Source organism: Haliotis rubra, unplaced genomic scaffold, assembly GCF_003918875.1.
Source record: "Haliotis rubra isolate DU_JTF1 unplaced genomic scaffold, ASM391887v1 Scf67, whole genome shotgun sequence".
NCBI lineage: Eukaryota > Metazoa > Mollusca > Gastropoda > Lepetellida > Haliotidae > Haliotis > Haliotis rubra.
Window position 1 is genome coordinate 1,908,452 of NW_025767379.1, and position 20,983 is coordinate 1,929,434.

General features: G+C 43.4%; 1 protein-coding gene across 1 annotated transcript; it reads right to left on the reverse strand.

Moving 5' to 3' along the window:
* Positions 1-2,087: 2,087 nt before the first annotated feature.
* On the reverse strand, positions 2,088-20,781 carry LOC124257681 (sodium/glucose cotransporter 4-like). Its single transcript, XM_046691808.1, has 15 exons — positions 20,341-20,781; positions 19,180-19,251; positions 18,287-18,391; positions 17,703-17,762; positions 17,312-17,416; positions 16,647-16,752; positions 16,128-16,208; positions 10,714-10,922; positions 9,466-9,601; positions 9,188-9,295; positions 7,800-7,950; positions 7,437-7,605; positions 6,083-6,298; positions 4,966-5,095; positions 2,088-3,528 (listed from the first exon to the last, which is right to left on the reverse strand). Exons 1-15 carry the CDS (start codon positions 20,416-20,418, stop codon positions 3,320-3,322), a joined length of 1,935 nt encoding a protein of 644 aa, XP_046547764.1. The 5' UTR covers positions 20,419-20,781; the 3' UTR covers positions 2,088-3,319.
* Positions 20,782-20,983: the final 202 nt, after the last annotated feature.

Below are 20,983 nucleotides of genomic sequence, written 5' to 3' on the forward strand. Positions count from 1 at the left end.
ACAAATCCTTAGGACTGCTAGTTTTTATCTAATTACCGACTCAGTTTAAAAAACGTGAAATCGGATTCATTTTGTCGGTACCATTTTTGTTTCCTCTGTGAAAACATTTCATGAAACACAAAGTTGGGGCGGTAGGGTTCCTAGTGGTTAAAGCGTTGGCACATCACGCCGAAGACCCGGATCCGCTGCTGGATCCGCATATGCATACCTAAAATAACGAGTAGCCTATAGTGGTTAAAGCGTTCGCTCGTCACGATGAAGACCTGGCTTCGATTCCCCACATGGGTGGTACAATGTGTGAAGCCCATTGCTGGTGTCCCCCGCCGTGATATTGCTGGAGTATTGCTAAAAGCGGCGTAAAACAATACTCATTCACATAAAGTTGGTGCAGGCACAAACAGCAGGTTGGGTCGGATGAGTTCTGGTGGGGAACACGTACCTAACGTCACATACCATATACCGGTACATGGTCTCTGCTCTGAGTGACTGGTCCGGACAGAAATCAGTTCGTTATGTTCGCCAGTTCCTTATACGTGTGTTCCGTTATGTACTGTACTTCCAAATCTGTGTGTGGTTGTATGTTTCTTCTTCCCACGTGAGTTCTTCATTGTCATTGCACCCACATGAGTCATTGTTGACTTAGGGTGTGTCCAATCTCATAAGAATCGGATCTCAGTTCTCGCTTCCACCAGATACCATATAGCTTCTGCTAAGGGCTTTGTTTAGCGTTAGTGAGAATCAAGACCAGATTGTAATGAGATTGCAGTTTGCTAAAGGCAAGGTCGATCTTAGATATGATGGTGGAGTTCATGTAACATTGCGAAGAAGACAAATCAACCTATAAATGTCTACCGTTTGTACACACGAACATCCCATGTAGTAATTGCATGCAAGACTAGGTTCCCGGCAACCTACGCTGACTGGTTGACTGTTGTGTAACGCCGCACCCAGCAATATTCCAATATGGCGGCTGTCTGTTAAATATCGAGTCTGGACCAGACATCCCAGTGATCAACATCAAGGGCATCGTTCTGGTCGTAGGAGGTGGTCATGCTTGGTGACATGGTTGACTGCCTGTCGTGGTGCCCCGACGACGTGGCCAATGGTGAGTGAATATGGTTTTATGCCGCTTTTAGCAATGTCCAAGCAATATTACGCCGGGGACTCCAGAAATGGGTTTCGCACAATGTACCCTAGACTAACGCTTAGTCTCTGAATATATATAATATATATAACAAATAAACCAATTAAATTGAAAAGGAGCCCCACGGAGACCAGAGATTCAGAACTCTACATTTGCTTCATATAGGGCTTTAGCGTGACTGAATACTGACCATTGGACTGGGTCCAGACTTGTTCAATTACCAACTTACAGCCGCAACCATAGAGCTGATATATTGCAGAGTGCGGTCAGACATCTGCTCATACTTATCAACTGGGGCGGTGGGGTAGCCTGATGGTTAGAGCGACCGCTCGTTACGCTGAAGACCTGGGTTCGAGTCCCTATATGGGCACAATGTGCCAAGCCCATTTCTGGTGTCCCTCGCCGTGATATTGCTGGAGTATTGCTAAAAGCGGCGTAAAATCATACTCACTCACGTATCTATGAGATTTTAGCGAGTTGGGTTTTACGCCGGTATTAGCAATATTCCAGCAATATCACGGCGGGGAACACCACAAATGGGCTTCAAATATTGTACCCACGTGGGGCAATGAGATTTGAAACTAATGCTAATATCAACAGAGACCATATTATATGGTCTCTGATATCAACAACACATCACGAATGGAAGTATTGCATGATCACACGACCCACCCGTGAAGGTCCGGGTTAGAATGAACCTTCAGTAACCCATGCTTGTTGTAAGAGGCGACTAACGGGATCGGGTGGTCAGGCTCGCTGGCTTGGTTGACACATGTCATCGGTTCCCAATTGCGCAGATCGATGTTGATGCTGTTGATCACTGGATTGTCTGGTCCGGACTCGATTATTTACAGACCGCTGCCAAATAGCTGGAATATTGCTGAGTGCGGCGTAAAACTAAACTCACTCCCTCACACGACCCATACACGACACAACACGGGTACAGTGTGACTACCAACATGTTTCTGTATATCTATCTTGTACAAAAGTATTATAGCAAGATCAGAACTGAACAGTCCATAATGATTCACATAAAACATTGAGATATTTCCAGTTAATCCACAAAGCGTTATCTGTTTAACGGAAACAAAATGAACACTAGAAGAGTTTATACTATCAAAATACGTCTCCACGCACCTTTTTATACATAAATAAAATTGTCACAATAAATGTGTTTGTAAATCCGCAAAACAGGAACAGCAGCAGAATTCTGATACAGATTCTGATTAATGAATTACTGAAGCGGCGTTACTGGATATCATGTCTACTCCTTACTCTTGTAGCAGCTGTCTGGATGATAGATTGTACAAGTATATATACCATATACCCAACAGAAAGACTTTCTATATGGTGTCCCTGAGTCCCAGGAAATTAATATATATATATCTATATATATAGAAATACAGAAGGAAGTAGTTTGAGTACGTGGTCCGCTCGTATGTTAAGTTTCAACCAAAACATATTCGTTAGTTTGAGCTTTAGGCTCGGAAATGAATCCTAAGTCGAAACTGCTTCCTAGTGTATTTAACAAAACACAAGTTCAAAATATCAGTAAAGCTGATAAGCAATGTACAGACCAAGTTAAAAGGGTTTCAGTGGATTGTCAGGAATCTAAATCAATTTGAAAATATCGAAAGGCACCAATAAAGCTGATCAGCATATGCACATGGAATGCATGTGCAAAGTTGGAACATGTAGAAAGACCGGAAACAAACTATAGCCTCGTTTGAGACCAAGTGAAAACTGTTTCCATGGAAACGTAAGAAAATATAATTATGAAAAGGACTGATGCCTCGAGGTAAACGCCAAAGGGAATTGTTTTGCTGCATATGAATGCATATATTCATATGGTCAGTGACCTAAACATGAATTCTGGCTGATGACGAACAAGGACCGCACCAGATGGGGCCGTCATTGGGAGACCAGGCTCGGCAACATCAATCAACATAGTTGGGCACTCTAATAAAATGGCGGTCAGTTACCGACATGGGTCACTGTCCCGATATGTTTTTTATCATGATGTGGAAAAACACAACAGATACTATAATAATCTTCTTTGAGACAATGCTATAAAAACGACCCAAAAATGTTCGTAACAAATCTGTGCTAAATTGTTTTAAAGTATCGTCGATTGTACGATTCCGAGTATATCTTGATCATGTGATTCAATAATTCCTAAGCGAACAAGCCCAGAAGAAACACTGTTACAGCCATCACAAGGATGGCGTTGAAGTCGAGGAACTTGCTGATCCAGGGAGGCTCGCCCTCGCCTCTGTAGCGCCTGGCGTCCGCCTCCTCCATCGCCTTGGTTACCGGTTTGGGTTTGAAGCTGGAGTAGCAGCACAGCATGTTGTATGCTTTCTCTTTCAGAGAAAACTTTCCATCTGGAATAGAATTAAACATCCCCATTTAACACGTAGGTCATGTATTTACGTGTGCTTGTGCTTTGTGCTTGTCCCATACCCGACTAACGCTGGTTTGACAACACTGGTTCACAACTATACTAGGGTGGTGGGGCATTCGTAACTACTCGTGTCATTCCGGCATTGTAGGTCACGGAAAGAGGCGAGTAGTTACGAATGGGGTGGTGGGGTAGCATAGTGGTTAAAGCGTTAGCTCGTAACGCCGAATACCCAGGTTCGATTCCCCACATGGGCACAATATGTGAAGGTGGTGTCCCACCGTCGTGATATTGCTGGAGTATTAATAAAAGCGGCGAAAATTTTACAAAAATACTCCCACTCCAAGCTGACTATTTTCCCTTGATGCTGAGAGTCAGGCGGTGTAACAAGTATCATTTTATAATATCATTTGCTGTGACGCCACCGAGGATACGCCCCAATCTTCTGGGGCAGCAGTTCTGTTTACTAGACCAGGTAGGCGGCTGGCAGTTTCAAGGATACTGCTGGACCGGTATAGTGAAATCTTCCGTCGCTATCTAATCCAATTTAGAACCGAAGGGTCCATTGACAGGAAGTGTGGTGCAAGTATGTAACACCACCCGTACACACACATTATCAGTTCGGTCTCCATGTTCCTACCGATCATAATGAAGATGTGTAGGTTGTTCGCCAATCAGACTGTGCGTTTTTTACTACTATTTGGTTTCATTTATCATTTCTGTTCTAACATTTCAATCTTACCACAAGAAAACCCACACAAACAAAACCGCCTTATTGTTAACCCTTTCGGCTGTGAGCTATGGAACTTATAACATCTAGTTTATCCAACCCATAGAGAGATCGGACTTTATTATTAACCATTTGAAACTGCCTGGTTACGTTCGTTTTTGATATTGAGGAATCGGAGATGTGATATGAATGTGGAAACCAAGTCGAAAACAGTAAGTCGCGGAGCCTTAGACATACATACCACTCTTTCCCAAAATAACGAGTCTGATACAAGACAACTTGTTTATATGTTTCACGACGTTTCTGGGCAAGTTCTACCCCTTCTTAAAGTGGATGTCCACCTGAGTCAGAGACAATGGAACTTCCATAGACTCGATGTTTGCTCCCCAAATCTTGTTCTTTTTTACATAAACCTTTAGTCCGACATGGACCAATTAAAAATGACTAATGGTTTCTATCACTCTTTAGAAATACTAAAATTTTCTTTTCTCCTTAGATACCGTAAGCTTTTTGTATATCCCATTACGTGGTCACTAACGACGAGGTTGTATATCCCATTACGTGGTCACTAACGACGAGGTAATTGATTAATGTATTTGTCATCAAGTAAACAAATTAGATGAACACAAAGATTGCTACAACATAAAAGTGTGTTACCTTCACACACTCTCTGACCCTTTCAAAACATACCTGATTTCTCGTCGCGGTCGTTGTCAGGGTGTACGGTGGCGTTCCTGGCAGCCTCATTGTCGTAGTCCTCTTCCTCGTCTGTGTCCTCACGTGGCGCGGAGTAGCGAGTGCTCCAGGTGCAGCGTCGGAGCTAAAGGAAGGCGTTAGTTAAATGCTAACCAATAAAATGGAATTAAATAATGTTCAGTTTATATTCGATTAACACCAGCTTGCCTCTCAAAACAGTCCATAGTTAATTCATGTTAGTAAATGCAGAAGCTAAAACAATACATCGATAGTTAAAGACGCCAGCACCCGGATGCAATGCCCTATATGAGTTCAACGTGTGGAACCCGTGTGGTGCTCCCTGTCATGATATTGCTGAAATCAAAACCACTCACTCACTCAAAAGTGGGGCGGTTGGGTAGCCTAGTGGTTAAAGTGTTCGCTCGTCACGCCTAAGACCCGGGTTCGATTCCTCACATGGGTACAATATGTGAAGCCCATTTCTAGTGTCCCCCGCCGCAACATTGCTGGAATATTGCTTAAAGCGGCGTAAAGTCCTATTCACTCACTCAACAAGTTCACAAGCTTACAGCCTAGGGTGGCCAGGCTAGGGGGAGTCATCCTCCTGTATCAAGGTATTATATCTACCATTTTATGATCAATACACTGGATCGAGGCACATTCAAAGCTTCGTGTTGGCAGATGTATGTCCAGATACACCTTTCTTCTTATCACTTATTCTTGACTGTGACCTAAAGTTTATTTCACCCCACCGTCAATAACTTTGTACAGAGTTTATCTCACTTCTGGCATTCAACAACCTATCCAAATAACTCCACTGAACCCGGGTCAGGCACTGGCACAACTTCAAAACTGGGGTACCACAATGATATGAGCTTGGGAAGATATTGAGTACAATAAGGGTGGAGGTCACTATTCCCCATGACGTTCAGGTTGTATTTGCCATGGCAGAAATGCAAGAGATATGTTCAATCTTGAAAGAACATTGTAATTTGACAGGACATCTATTTTTTTAAAGCTACTAAACAAAGATTTGGGCTGATAATGCAGAAGATTAATGATAATTAACATACTTCCAAATGTCCATTATTTGTATAAGTGCTTAGTTTACCTTAACTTCCGGTCTCTTCTCGGTCATGAGACTGACAACGATGCAGACGACAAACACTATGATGGACAGGATAACTGCGAAGTACAGAAAGTCCACTTTGTAAAGGAGTTCCGGTCTCGTCTCGTCCTCGCCGCACGCAGGTTTAGGGTAGGCCAGATCCATGATCATCCGGCTCAATCCGACAGCAAGTCCAGCCATCAAGCTCCAGAACGCCCCCTGGTGACAGGACGATTGTCGAGAACACAATGAAATCAACTGATTCTGGTAATACATTGTATTTAAGCCATAGTAAAAATATTACAGTTACTTTATAAAAGTCCGTTACGTGTCTAGATCAGGACCCTTTTCTCAACGTCGTCCAGTCTGCGAGATTATCACTATTGCTGTTTAACGCAAGGGCTGCACTCAGCAATATTCCAATTAGATTATGGCGGCTTGCAATAAAAGACCCTGAACCATACAAACAAATGCTTGATATAAGCAACGTCCGACTCCAGTACCACTCGATCCTCTCACATACATAGGATGTTGGGCGTCAATTCTCAATCGAACACATTGGACATTGTCGCAGTGCTTGAATACACAGGACTTGCAACGCAACTGGCATGAGTGAGTGAGTGAGTTCAGTTTTACGCCGCACTCAGCAATATTCCAGCTATATGGCGGCGGTCTGTAAATAATCGAATCTGGACCAGACAATCCAGTGATCAACAGCATGAGCATCGATCTGCGCAATTGGGAACCGATGACATGTGTCAACCAAGTCAGCGAGCCTGACCACCCGATCCCGTTAGTCGCCTCTTACGACAAGCATAGTCGCCTTTTGTGGCAAGTATGGGTTGCTGAAGACCTATTCTACCCCGGATCTTCTGGGGTCCAACTGGCATGAAGACATACACTGTCCCTGGCGGGGTGTTAGCACTATGTACATGGTTTTGGTTTGGTTTGCTTGTTGTTTAACGCTGCGTTAAGCACTTTCCCAGCTACCTGGCGGCGGTCTGTAAATCCAGTGATCAGATTCATGAACGAACCGGACAATCCAGTGATCATCAGCATGAGCATCGATACGATGCCATGTGTCAACCAAGTCAGCGAGCCTGGCCTCTCAATCCCGTTAGTCGGCTCTTACGACAAGCATGGGTTACTGAAGATCAATTCTAACCCAGGTCTTCAGGGGTGTCTATATACATGTACAAGGGTGTTCTGACCCAGTCAGTGACAATACATACCTTGTTGCCGGAGGTTTGCCTTACAAGCCAATGTTCGTGAATACTGATACACTTGTGGTGAATCATACTCTACTAAAATCTCACTGTATTCTGAAATTAGTCGATAAGCCAGTTATGTAGCTCACCTTCTCAGTGGTCCTCTTCCAAGCTATACCCATGATGAACACCACGACCCAGGGCGGGGACAGGTACGCCTGCATGGCCTGCACGTAGGACCAGAGTTGTCCCCCCTGGGCGACGTTCAGGATGGGGATCCACGCAATGCTGATACCTACCAGCACTAAGATGAACAACCTGGGAAGAAGAGAGCGATATGTTCATTCTTTGAATATTTATGCAAGTATAAGAATAATTTAGATGAACGTTTGAAAGTAAAGCGTTATCACCATGTGAACAGGTGAGTATGGTTTTACACTGCTTTAGCAATATTCCAGCAACATCACGGCGGGGGACACCACAAAGACAGCGAAACCTAATCACAATTTTACCTTCCCACAATCATAAGCTCCCTCTCTGATGACTTGGGGCGACATCTTGTCCACAGATCAAGTGTGAAGAGGCTACTCGCGCTGTTGAACACCGACGTCAGTGTGCTCATCAGTGCCGACAGCATGCACGCCAACATCAGACCACGAACGCCTGTACGAAATATTATAGCCTTAAAGGGGAACTCTTGGTTACTGGTGCATCAACTAACAAAATCCTCTGGCACAAAGATTCCTGAAACCATACATGTGATAGCAAAGTGTTTTAGTACAGCCCCGATCCTTCAGTCATAGCACATGGCTTGTATGCACTTATTTTCCACTTTCGCCTTCATCTTCATACTATGTATTTGACACATTGTCGGATAGGGTTCCCACCTGTTTCTGTGATTTCCTGAACTGTTCTGTGGGTAATTATGTTGCTAAAATCATTAATTAAACTCACTGCATGAATGAAAGCAGTTTCATTTGACATGCATGTGAAGCAGCATAAAAGCATTCGTGTGGCATACATGTAAAAACGCCTATCGCATCCTGTCACACTCATTAACCTTTGAAGTAATTATGCGCTTTAAATGCAAATTTTGTGATCTAAACAGTTTGCCTGGAATATAATTCTGTCAACAAAAGGAAAAGATTCAGCCTTGCTTTGCATTTTTGAGCAAAAATGCTTGTAAAAAGTACTCTTCACTCAAAAGCTAAAAGTCGCTCCATGAGGCAGACATTTGCAAAAAATACGAAATTTTTCCTTCAGCATTTCCATGAAATCAACATTTTGAAATCCTGTGGTAACATTATTCATCAATATATTGTAAAATTAGTTCATTGTATGGATGGAGAATGATAAATAAAACACTTTTTAAAAAAATTGAATTTTGCACTCATTGACCTTTGACCCCAATTTGTGACCTAATCAGGCATTTTTGAGCTTAGCAAACAAAAGATTCTTATTGAGCACGAAAAACTACCCTAGAAAATGTTGTTTGCTTGCTTTTACTCAAAAATGCCTCATGCATCCTTAAAATCCACATTTCTTAGAAATTTGACTCGACTACTAGGGTTATGCAATGATACAACATATACCTGAACAAAGACGAAACAACATGGTACAGATCAGTAGAGGGAATTGCATTGGTCGCTGGTGGGTCAAATTTGGAAATATCCTCCATATATACACATAGTGCTGGAAAAAACACCAAAGCCCTACATTTGACATTAATATACTACTTGTATGTGAAAAACAGTGTGTGTTTTTCTCCACCATCCAATGGAGCAGTGGTAGTAGTCGAGTCCTTACTTGTGAATATGTGAAACATGTTTGTGTTTTTGTGTAGTTTGCTGTTATGTTATGAATTGATTGTATTTCTCGATTCTCGTTGTTGTTTTCTTACCTATTGGCAAAATGTTGACGACCAGTTTTGCATATGCGATGTTGGAGCAGCCATTGCGATTCTCACAGACGCTCTCGCAGATGTCGGGGTCCACGCAGCCAACTTCATCTGAAGGCGACATTTCAACATAGGTAAACGAAAATCACGAACATTAATTAATATTAGACCATGTACGCTGTGGGTTTTGTTCCGAATGGTCCAAATCCATTAGAAACGTTTTCCCCGATATGACCGAAACAGTGGTTCTAGACATATAGGTGTGTTCCGATTGTACCTACCCGGAAACAGGACCCGTCCCATCATTCCCGGCAGGATGACAATGAAGAAACTGAGGAGTTTGAGCCAGCCGGCCAGAAGCACCCCGCCCTTGGCGTGAGAGTGGCTCTTGGCGGATAGAACTCGCTGTACCATCACCTGAAGCAGGAACAGGCAGGGTCAAATAGACGATAGTGGCCACGAGGCACCGTCGATTATCCAGTGTCATATATGTCAGATCTGTTCCGAAAACGAGGATGGATCCATTGGTTACACTAGCTTCGGTTGGAACCGTGTTCGAAAGTGACGTCGCCAAAGAGAGTTACTTAAAAACGAGATGGACATAGTGGAGTCACTTCCGAAAGGGAGCGTTGCTCTCACACTGGTTCAGGGTACCAGGGGTCTCTCAAGCGCCGGTGGTAAAGCAGCTCACTAACAATTACGGTAATTACACCCAGTAAGCGCAAAAGCGCCGTGTCTGAAAACCCGTTGAAAATAAGCGACCAGGCGCTTATTAGTAATTCAGGAAATACGGTATGTATCATCCAAGATTGAGAATACTACACTGGATAATCGGGGGTTGCCATAAGAGGAAGAGGTTGGACAGACGTGTGTCAGTTGCCAGTCCTGTTTGGCCTTATTGACCTGATTGAATGTTTTACCCAAGGTACATGGAGTGACATAGTGGTTGAAGTATCTGCTCACCAAGTCCTGTACTTGTTTGACTAACGATAGATCGCACTAATACTCGTCAAACTGGCAGGTGCTTACTTAGGACCTGGGTGGACGATGCCAAATTGCCAACTTTTAATGTACTAAGCGATTGGTGATCTTAAATATTTGACAGAATATATATATATGTATGTATTATTTCATCAAACCTCACAACAAAAATATCTTCCAAAATATTCTTGCTCCCTCACTGCTTTAGTTGCGTGTTTGAGACTGAGTGACAGTTCAAGCGTGCTTGAGGTAATCCTCGACTGTTGTTTTGATGTACTCAATGTGTAACACTTCTCCAGCATCAGGCTAACACGCCGTGGTATACTGAAGAAACAAATAAGGGAACACACGATTCACAAGTGTTCCTTTACTTTGTTCCAGGTTTCTTCACAAGCTTCGTACCTTAACGTACTGTGGGTGCAAATCTGAGAATAAATAGAGGAACACTGCGATGAAGTGGTGTTCCCATATTTATTTCCCTCAGTACGTAACTGAAATACCTTCAAGGCGTAAACCTAAAACACAGGCTAGAGATAACGTTACTGCACCTGGTCCGTGCACCACGCCAGGATGGCCATAGGGGTGAGGCCGAGGATAGCGCCGGGCCATGGGATGTCTCCGTCGATGGGGTCGCGAAAGATGTGGAGGGAGTCCGCTCGGGGAAGGCCGCTGGTAGTGTTACCGCATGTGGTGACGTTAGGGACGGAGTGCATGTACTTCTCGAACAACGAGTCCATGCCGCCCACGTTGAGAAACCCTGGACATTTATACAGATCAAATACACGTGCATATAGCAGCAACATGGCTCAGTGGGTACTCCGGGTTTAGACGGATCCCCAGAAACCTATAGAACAGGCGATGTACTAGATCAGCTGATAAGGCTCAATGGATGACGTCATTGTACATAGACGGAGTGGACCATTGCTGATAGTATCAATCACTGGATTTTCTGGTCGAGTACCGGTCGCTGTTGTTCAATATTGTAATTGCTGTAACATGATACGGTAGAGATAACCGGTAATGTTGGTTATACATGTGCTTTCTTTCTTTGCTCTTGCACGCCTGTACTACACACAAACAATACACAGACACGTCTGTACATGACATATCCCATTGTATAAAGATTTTTTATAAAATAGAATAAAGGATTATAAAGGTATAAATAAAATCCAAATGGAGCCGAAAGTTTAAATTTAAGACTTGTGACTTTAAAGGGTTCGGGGAGACAGACTTTCCTTATAAACCAACTATAGTCCGTTTGGCTCAAAATCGGACCGATGAATTGCAATCAACTCGAAAACTACTTAACATATACTACTCGATGAAACACTGATCATGATCATAATCAAAACATCAGACCAACTCTGTGATTTTTTTGCCGAATTTATGTCCTAAAAATAAAAATGTTGTTTAACAAACTATCATTAAAAATTTGAGACAGTTCACTATTTGTTACGAGGAAGGGGTGCAAAGAGAGGAACAACCAGGTGTGCTAGAAGGGATGGAGACAGCACAGGTAAATGACTTGTCGGCACTTGTGCACGTGCTCCACGTACACCTGGCTGTTCCTCTCTTTGTAATCCTCCCTCGTAACAAATAGTAATTTTGTCAAACTTTTAATGATAATGCTGTTGTATTTCTGTGTGCGGCACACTCATGATGTATTTATTGAAACGGGACGTTATATAAACATTAGGTGAAGATGAGTATCATTTTCTACCTGTATGCCCAGTGTACTCACAACTTAGAGAAGGATGTTTGCAATCCTATTACTTTACATACCCAAATTTAACTACATTTTATTTACTGTTATCGAATACAAATTGTAAAGTTCTGCAAGATTTAGCTATGTTCATTTATCATGCTTCCATGTACAGAAATAACATAAAGTTGAGTGACCTTTTACAGTTATATTTATATTTTTATATTAGGCTAAACCAATAATATTTCTTGTTTGACTCATCCGCCAGTAATATGTTTTCAAGAATAAGAAAAACAATTTCCCCGCTCAAAAAATAAAATCCTAAATTAATGTGACATAAGTGAACTACTCTTGAAATCAGCGTGAAACTTAAACTCATAAAACTTATTTTTAGTTGATATAAACAAACCAAAAGAGTTAACTTGGAAACTCATGTGGGTTTTTGCTTTGACTGGTAATTTTTTCCCTCCTGCCTTTAGGTTTTGAGGACAAAAATCCGTAAAACAAGAAATAAAACTGGTCTGGCCTAATGTTTGATTGTATATTTTGTATTGTAATGTACTTTAGGCCTGTGGCCGTATTATGTATTGAAATAAAGATTGTGTACTTCTTCTCAATAGCTGGCCACGTTCATACACAATCAGACACAGCTAAAAGTACAACAAAAAGCAGATCACGTTTTTTTTTACAAGACTGTAATACATAAACAGTAATGAGAATACAACAGGCATGGTCTCAGTGATGGAGGGGATATTTACACACGTTTTAGGTTGCCTCGATTTGCCTTGTCATCGTGGATAAACATTTACCTTCTCGAAAGATAACACCTCCCTTTGTAGTATCCGGCCATATTGTGTTCGTTATGTGTTAACATATACAGTACATGTGCCTTGCGTGGACACTTCGTGTCTTTCCGGTACACGAGTTCTTTGTTTGGATTACCTAAATCACGTACTTTATCTGGGCCAGTATTCTCTGAATCTATCTCGACCAATACATGTTACCTGTTGTCATGACTTGCACATTGTCCCGCGGGACACATTTAAATATTGCTGACATCTAATCGGGTAAGCCAAAAGGGAAACAATGCATAATCTACATCTGGTGCCATAGGCACATCCACGCCGCGACCAGCCATACCGACCAGAGCACCATGATAACAGTCTTTACTCGGACGCACCTGCTACGACCAGCCACACTGATAAAAAACACCATGATAACAGGCTTTACTCGGACGCACCTGCTACGACCAGCCACACTGATAAAAAACACCATGATAACAGGCTTTACTCGGACGCACCTGCTACGACCAGCCATAACGAGCCAAACACCATGATAACAGTCTTTACTCGGACGCACCTGCTACGACCAGCCATACGACCAGCCATAACGAGCCAAGCACCATGATAACAGTCTTTACTCGGACCTACCTGCTACGACCAGCCATAACGAGCCAAACACCATGATAACAGTCTTTACTCGGACGCACCTGCTACGAGCAGCCATGACGATCCAAACACCATGATAACAGTCTTTACTCGGACCTACCTGCTACGACCAGTCATAACGAGCCAAACACCATGATAACAGTCTTTACTCGGGCGCACCTGCTACGACCAGCCATAACGAGCCAAACACCATAACAACAGTCTTTACTCAGACGCACCTGCTACGACCAGCCATCATAACGAGCCAAACACCATGATAACAGTCTTTACTCGGACGCACCTGCTACGACCAGCCATAACGAGCCAAACACCATGATAACAGTCTTTACTCGGACGCACCTGCTACGACCAGCCATAACGAGCCAAACACCATGATAACAGTCTTTACTCGGACGCACCTGCTACGACCAGCCATAACGAGCCAAACACCATGATAACAGTCTTTACTCGGACGCACCTGCTACGACCAGCCATAACGAGCCAAACACCATGATAACAGTCTTTACTCGGACCTACCTGCTACGACCAGCCATAACGAGCCAAACACCATGATAACAGTCTTTACTCGGACGCACCTGCTACGACCAGCCATAACGAGCCAAACACCATGAACAGTCTTTACTCCGCGCACCTGCTACACCATGATAACAGTCCAAACACCATAATAACAGTCTTTACTCGGACGCACCTGCTACGACCAGCCATAACGAGCCAAACACCATGATAACAGTCTTTACTCGGACGCACCTGCTACGACCAGCCATAACGAGCCAAACACCATGATAACAGTCTTTACTCGGACGCACCTGCTACGACCAGCCATAACGAGCCAAGCACCATGATAACAGTCTTATCGACACCATGACCAATAACGAGCAGTCTTTACTCGGACGCACCTGCTACGACCAGCCATAACGAGCCAAACACCATGATAACAGTCTTTACTCGGACGCACCTGCTACGACCAGCCATAACGAGCCAAACACCATGATAACAGTCTTTACTCGGACCTACCTGCTACGACCAGCCATAACGAGCCAAACACCATGATAACAGTCTTTACTCCGGACGCACCTGCTACGACCAGCCATAACGAGCCATGATAACAGTCTTTACTGGACGGACGCACCTGCTACGACCAGCCATAACGAGCCAAACACCATGATAACAGTCTTTACTCGACGCACCTGCGGACGCACCTGCTACGACCAGCCATAACGAGCCAAACACCATGATAACAGTCTTTACTCGACAACCAGTAACTTTGACAGTCTTTACTCGGCTACGCCATAACGAGCCACCTGCTACGACCAGCCATAACGAGCCAAACACCATGATAACAGTCTTTACTCGGACCAAACACCATACCTGCTACGACCAGCCATAACGAGCCAAACACCATGATAACAGTCTTTACTCGGACGCACCTGCTACGACCAGCCATAACGAGCCAAACACCATGATAACAGTCTTTACTCGGACGCACCTGCTACGACCAGCCATACCTGCTACGACCAGCCATAACGAGCCAAACACCATGATAACAGTCTTTACTCGGACGCACCTGCTACGACCAGCCATAACGACCAAACACCATAACTCCAGACCTACCTGCTACGACCAGCCAAACGAGCCAAACACTGGACATGATAACAGTCTTTACTACGACCAGCCATAACGGACCTGACCTGCTACGACCAGCCATAACGAGCCAAAGCCATAACCAAACACCATGATAACAGTCTTTACTCCTACCTGCTACGACCCATAACGAGCCAACCTGCTACGACCAGCCATAACGAGCCAAACACCATGATAACAGTTTTACTCGGACCTACCTGCTACGACCAGCCATAACGAGCCAAACACCATGATAACAGTTTTACTCGGACCTACCTGCTACGACCAGCCATAACGAGCCAAACACCATGATAACACCATTACGACCAGCCATAACGAACCAAACACCATGACGCACCTGCCTGCTACGACCAGCCATAACGAGCCAAACACCATGATAACAGTCTTTACTCGGACGCACCTGCTACGACCAGCCATAACGAGCCAAACACCATGATAACAGTCTTTACTCGGACGCACCTGCTACGACCAGCCATAACGAGCCAAACACCATGATAACAGTCTTTACTCGGACGCACCTGCTACGACCAGCCATAACGAGCCAAACACCATGATAACAGTCTTTACTCGGACGCACCTGCTACGACCAGCCATAACGAGCCAAACACCATGATAACAGTCTTTACTCGGACCTACCTGCTACGACCAGCCATAACGAGCCAAACACCATGATAACAGTCTTTACTTAGACCTACCTGCTACGACCAGCCATAACGAGCCAAACACCATGATAACAGTCTTTACTTAGACCTACCTGCTACGACCAGCCATAACGAGCCAAACACCATGATAACAGTTTTACTCGGACCTACCTGCTACGACCAGCCATAACGAGCCAAACACCATGATAACAGTTTTACTCGGACCTACCTGCTACGACCAGCCATAACGAGCCAAACACCATGATAACAGTTTTACTCGGACCTACCTGCTACGACCAGCCATAACGAGCCAAACGATCCAAACACCATGATAACAGTCTTTACTTAGACCTACCTGCTACGACCAGCCATAACGAGCCAAACACCATGATAACAGTTTTACTCGGACCTACCTGCTACGACCAGCCATAACGAGCCAAACACCATGATAACAGTCTTTACTTAGACCTACCTGCTACGACCAGTCATAACGAGCCAAACACCATGATAACAGTTTTACTCAGACCTACCTGCTACGACCAGCCATAACGAGCCAAACACCATGATAACAGTCTGTAAAGCATCCGTCCATATGACCGCCGAAAGACCACCTGTGAAGAAAAAATATTATATTATACAGAAATATATCGTCGTGTTTATTTCCCTCTCGTTAGAGTCTATACATGTACTCCTAAACTATTTGCATTTGCAGCTCTTGGTATCTATATAACGTCTTGGTCGCCATGTGATTGAAATAATTTGGTCATAGATAAATTCCCGACTGTTCTGACTTGTTATTTCCAACGAAGGGCCCGGGGCGAACATATGGCAAACGATGCTCATGCATAGATGTTGAGAATTATTAACTTTGACTTTTGACCTGTAAATGACTTGTGCAGAAAGCACTGCCAGGGACAGTTGTAAGTCTGTGGAAGGATATCTTACAATTACCGATTTCCTTGTGCAGAACCCGAAAGTAAAATCGCTCGTACGGAATAATGCAACATCGTACAATTTGTATTTACCGCCCAGAGAACTTGTCTACGTACCTATGATGGTATAGACAGCTGTTACCAGGGTAACGCTGACGATTGACGAGTACATGTCCCAGCCCACAGACTGCTGAATGAACACGGCGCCAGCATACATGGCCACCTGACAGGTAGAGCGAGCACTAGTTCATTTGTAGAATCAAACCCGGGCCTGCTCATTGGCCGAAAATCCACCAATGATGTCAGCAAAAATTCCTCCAAATAGGAATTATACATCTCCCAGTTTTTCTGAATTAACTAAATTTATACAGCTTGGGAGGAACTAACCTGTATTTCACTTATAAAAAGACCAGTAAAGTGCAAGAGGTTTTTGTAGGTTGTATAATATTTCATTAATTGTGTACTACAATGTTTAAATACCTATGAATTCAAGAAATAATGTCGAAAATCCCAATCGTGATTTAAATACTGTTTTGACACCCAAACTGCATGTCTTGGGAACTTACTAAAGAATCATTGATACATTCCTGATTCACTAAGGAACCGTCTCGGGCGCCGTTGAATAAAACAACGGAAGTTGCGGCCATGCACCTTAACGCTAAGATCACTTCGTACAGCGGCACTCAGGTTCGACTACAGCGATACAAACGTACAGCGTTGAGCAACAGACAACAGGAAAGCACGAGGCACAATTACTGGCGGAGGAATTTAAAGTTTCTTACTGATATTTTTTGTACGATGAGAAGAAAGATGGCGAGGCAGGACAGGTAGATACGTAGTCGACGTCCTCCAAACCTTTTCTTCAAGTATTGCGGCATCGTGTACGCCTGTAAAGGGAGATAACCGTAATCTAACTATTCTGTTATAACCATTATTGAAATAGATATTCAACATCATCAAGTCCGCTGATGTTCACGCTTTCAAGAAAGTCAAGATTCAATAACTTTCGAAAGTTTGTATTTTTATATTGTGACAATATAGATATTGAGAACATGTTTCATGGTTCTCTGACTGTTGCATGTAACATCAACGTCTAAGGAATCCTGCACATGATGCACAGGAAGTATCACGACTGAATAGGGCCATCATCCTATCGCCCTGATAAGGCCTTACCCCCGAGGCGACATACACCGGAACGAAGAGCCACCCCAGTAGACACAGCATAAACACAGCCTGAAAGTGGAAAAAATATACCCGTCAAAACCTCGTTCATCCGGACGTTACCGTTCTCTAAAACAGTCAACATTTACCAGCTTCCGTATTAGTGTGTTGAGGGTGTGGAATGATGTCCCTTTAATACAAGTATATGTTTTCGTTGTATGGCCTACTTCCTGTCTTTGCCGGAAATGCATTAGCTTCTGGAACTAGCATTTTGGCTGAAGTGGTCGTTATACCCATCAGCAGCATTTTGGATTGTGTGTTTTCACAATTTTACAAAAATAATCAGTTTCGTGCAGGGAGACCAAACACCGTTTGAGTGCCATGCGCCTATTGTGGACACCAAGAGTTGTATTTGGTGGTGCGGGAGTGGATCGACCAGGGCGGGGGGTCTTCTTCTTTTAAAGCTCACGCTCAAAATATTTCACACAACCTATATTTGTTGCATAGGAGTATCATCATAAAACGTTCAGCAAAAAAGGAAGAAAGAAGTCATGTTAATGCTTGTGAAAGTTTCATGTGTGTGTTCGTGTACTTACGTGCCACTCGTATATGGTAACAGCGATTCCCCCAGCGGCCGCCGATCCCGCCATTCCCACGAAGAAGTGGCTACCGAAGTTGGTGGCATAGATGGAGGCGCCCACCTGAAAAACCAGTTGAACAAAAAAGTGGAATGTGTCTTTGGCACAGGGCACATAAAGCTCCACAGATCAAGTCAGGTATTGTAACATTATAGACACATTGTGAGTGAGTGAGTGTATGAGTTTAGTTTTCGCCGCTTTTAGCAATATTCCAGCAATATCACGGTGGTGGACAGCAGAAATAGGCTTCACACTCTGTACCCAAATGGGGAATCGAACCCGGGTCTTCAGCGTGATGGGCGAACGCTTTAGCCACTAGGCCACCCCACCGCCCCGTACACATTTCTTCTCTCAACACGGTTGAAGATAGATATCAGTTAGTTTGCTGCTAATATACTGAAGCATAATAACATAACCGCAAAGAACAAAAAATATATATTTCAGTTTGTCCTCGCATACTCGTGTTGCGTTCTAAATTTCTTGTATATGCGATCTGTATGTATGTTCATGCCTCGTTATCGCGAATATCTGGATATTTCGAAGTTACAACACCGTCCGAGAATCCCAAGTTCGACTGTACACCCAAATAGAGATCAGTTTACTTGCCAAAACGCATGATAACACGTAACGTTCGTTCGTTGTTCATATATCAAACTATGTCAAAAAGAAATCCACCCTTGTTAACTCTTATATACAATGTCACCGTGACCTCGTAGTGTAATCAACGTTATCTACCTATCTAGAAAAATATGTCTTCAACAGACAAGACACTGAGGAAGGAATGACCATGTACACATCACTAAGGTAAACGTTTGGGTGATGTGTACTTCTATACTTAGATACAAACTTACGGGAAGCCATATCATGTCCCTTCCCGCCATGAAGTAACCTTTGACGCTGCCGGTGTTTGTGGTGCATGATGACTGAAACCAAACATATATATTAGGACATGTAAGTATTCGGATTGTATGGTTTTATTTCATTTTTTTAGAACGAGACATTTATATTTTCAAATTTAAATTTCATATTTCTTTATTTCTTGTTACAACTCAGCTGCCTAACTACTGTTGAAGATATAGGCTGGAGAAGTAGCAGAGTTCAATAAAAAGGTAACCTCATCCACCTCATCCACTGGCAGAGCAAGTATATAAGGTCAAGCCACGCCTGGATTCATATACAGAATACGCCATCATCCTCGACTTCATCCTTGTCATCATACCCCATTCTACATTGAGTAATACCTTGGTGCTGCAACAGCTTCGTAGTCAGCCAGATAAGATATAAGCTCCGATGAAAAAGATCATCAAATCCAAATGCACTTATGAGCAAGAGAGATGCATTATGTGCAAAGTGACCGAAACGACAGATGGAGGTGGTGACGTCGTTTCCTTTACGAAGCTATGGTGACGAATCCCAGGTATGATACATTCATAATGTATATGAAACTCATCTAACATTCAGCGAATTCAGTGTTAAGGTCGTAGATGTTGTGAATTTGACGGGGGAAAATGCTCTTCTTGTGGCCGTGACCTCGCAACACAATTGATCTTCTCTGAAGTTCTCTCCATGATGACAATGTTGAATGGCAAGCGGGGCGAGGTAGGTCCCCGTATTAATCTACGAAGCGACTGAGTCGGATGGTCAAGCCCGGTGACTCGTTTGACTGTGTGGCATCGGCCGTCGACGGCGTAAGACGTTCAAAACATCGGTGGTTCGTCTGGTCTAGACTCGATAGTTTACCTGCCATCGTTAAAGGGCTGGAACTTTGCTTAGTTCGCCATTAAACAACAAACAAAAACACGTCATCACACAAGCGTATTAGATTTTACATATTTCATCAACCTTTCTTTAAAAATCAGCAGTTTTCATTTGCAGTTATACCTTTCCTGAAACTGACGGCGTGATGTGACAGAAATCAGTGGCGAATGGCCATCTTGTTCACTAGGGACATATATAAACATTATATATACCCAAGAGATATAATAATAATTTTATCACAGTTCAGTTCTTACCCACATTCCAACAGCCATGACCAGTATGAAATACACAACGATGACGACCAGATCCTCCACGAAAAGTTCCTGCGCCATGGTTGGTATTTCCAAGATTCACGATTATACACGATTTATAAAAAAAAACTATATAACGTTTTCTATCATACAATGATTACAATATGTAATCAGTAAAGATACAGTTTTGAGCTCAGTGCCAGCAGACAGAGAGCACAAACACGAACTTGTGAACGATGTGCAAAGGTGTCCGTTATTACAACGAATGTCTCTGGTCTGGGACTGCTGCGATGATTAAGCAAAGAAATCCAGTTTTAGTGTCGTCTGCTTGTGGAGCTGCTGTGTTGTCTGTGCAGTGTAACTACTGCGCCATCTCTATATTCACAGGTACATTGATTCTCAACCACCACGTCTTCCACCCAAGGTTGTCAGACACTCACCGCTTCTGTTGCATGACAAGAGCGGACTGGAAATGTTCAACCCAGGGGTTGGTTCGCAATACTTAGTCTCCTTCACCTTGACATTTGCATTAACGCGAACACTGAGCAGACGACACAGATAACAAGGCAGGCATTGGATGTCTGCAGCAAACAAGTTTGTTTGAATATCACTGGGATAAACTTTAGATGGCAGATGACGCATTAGT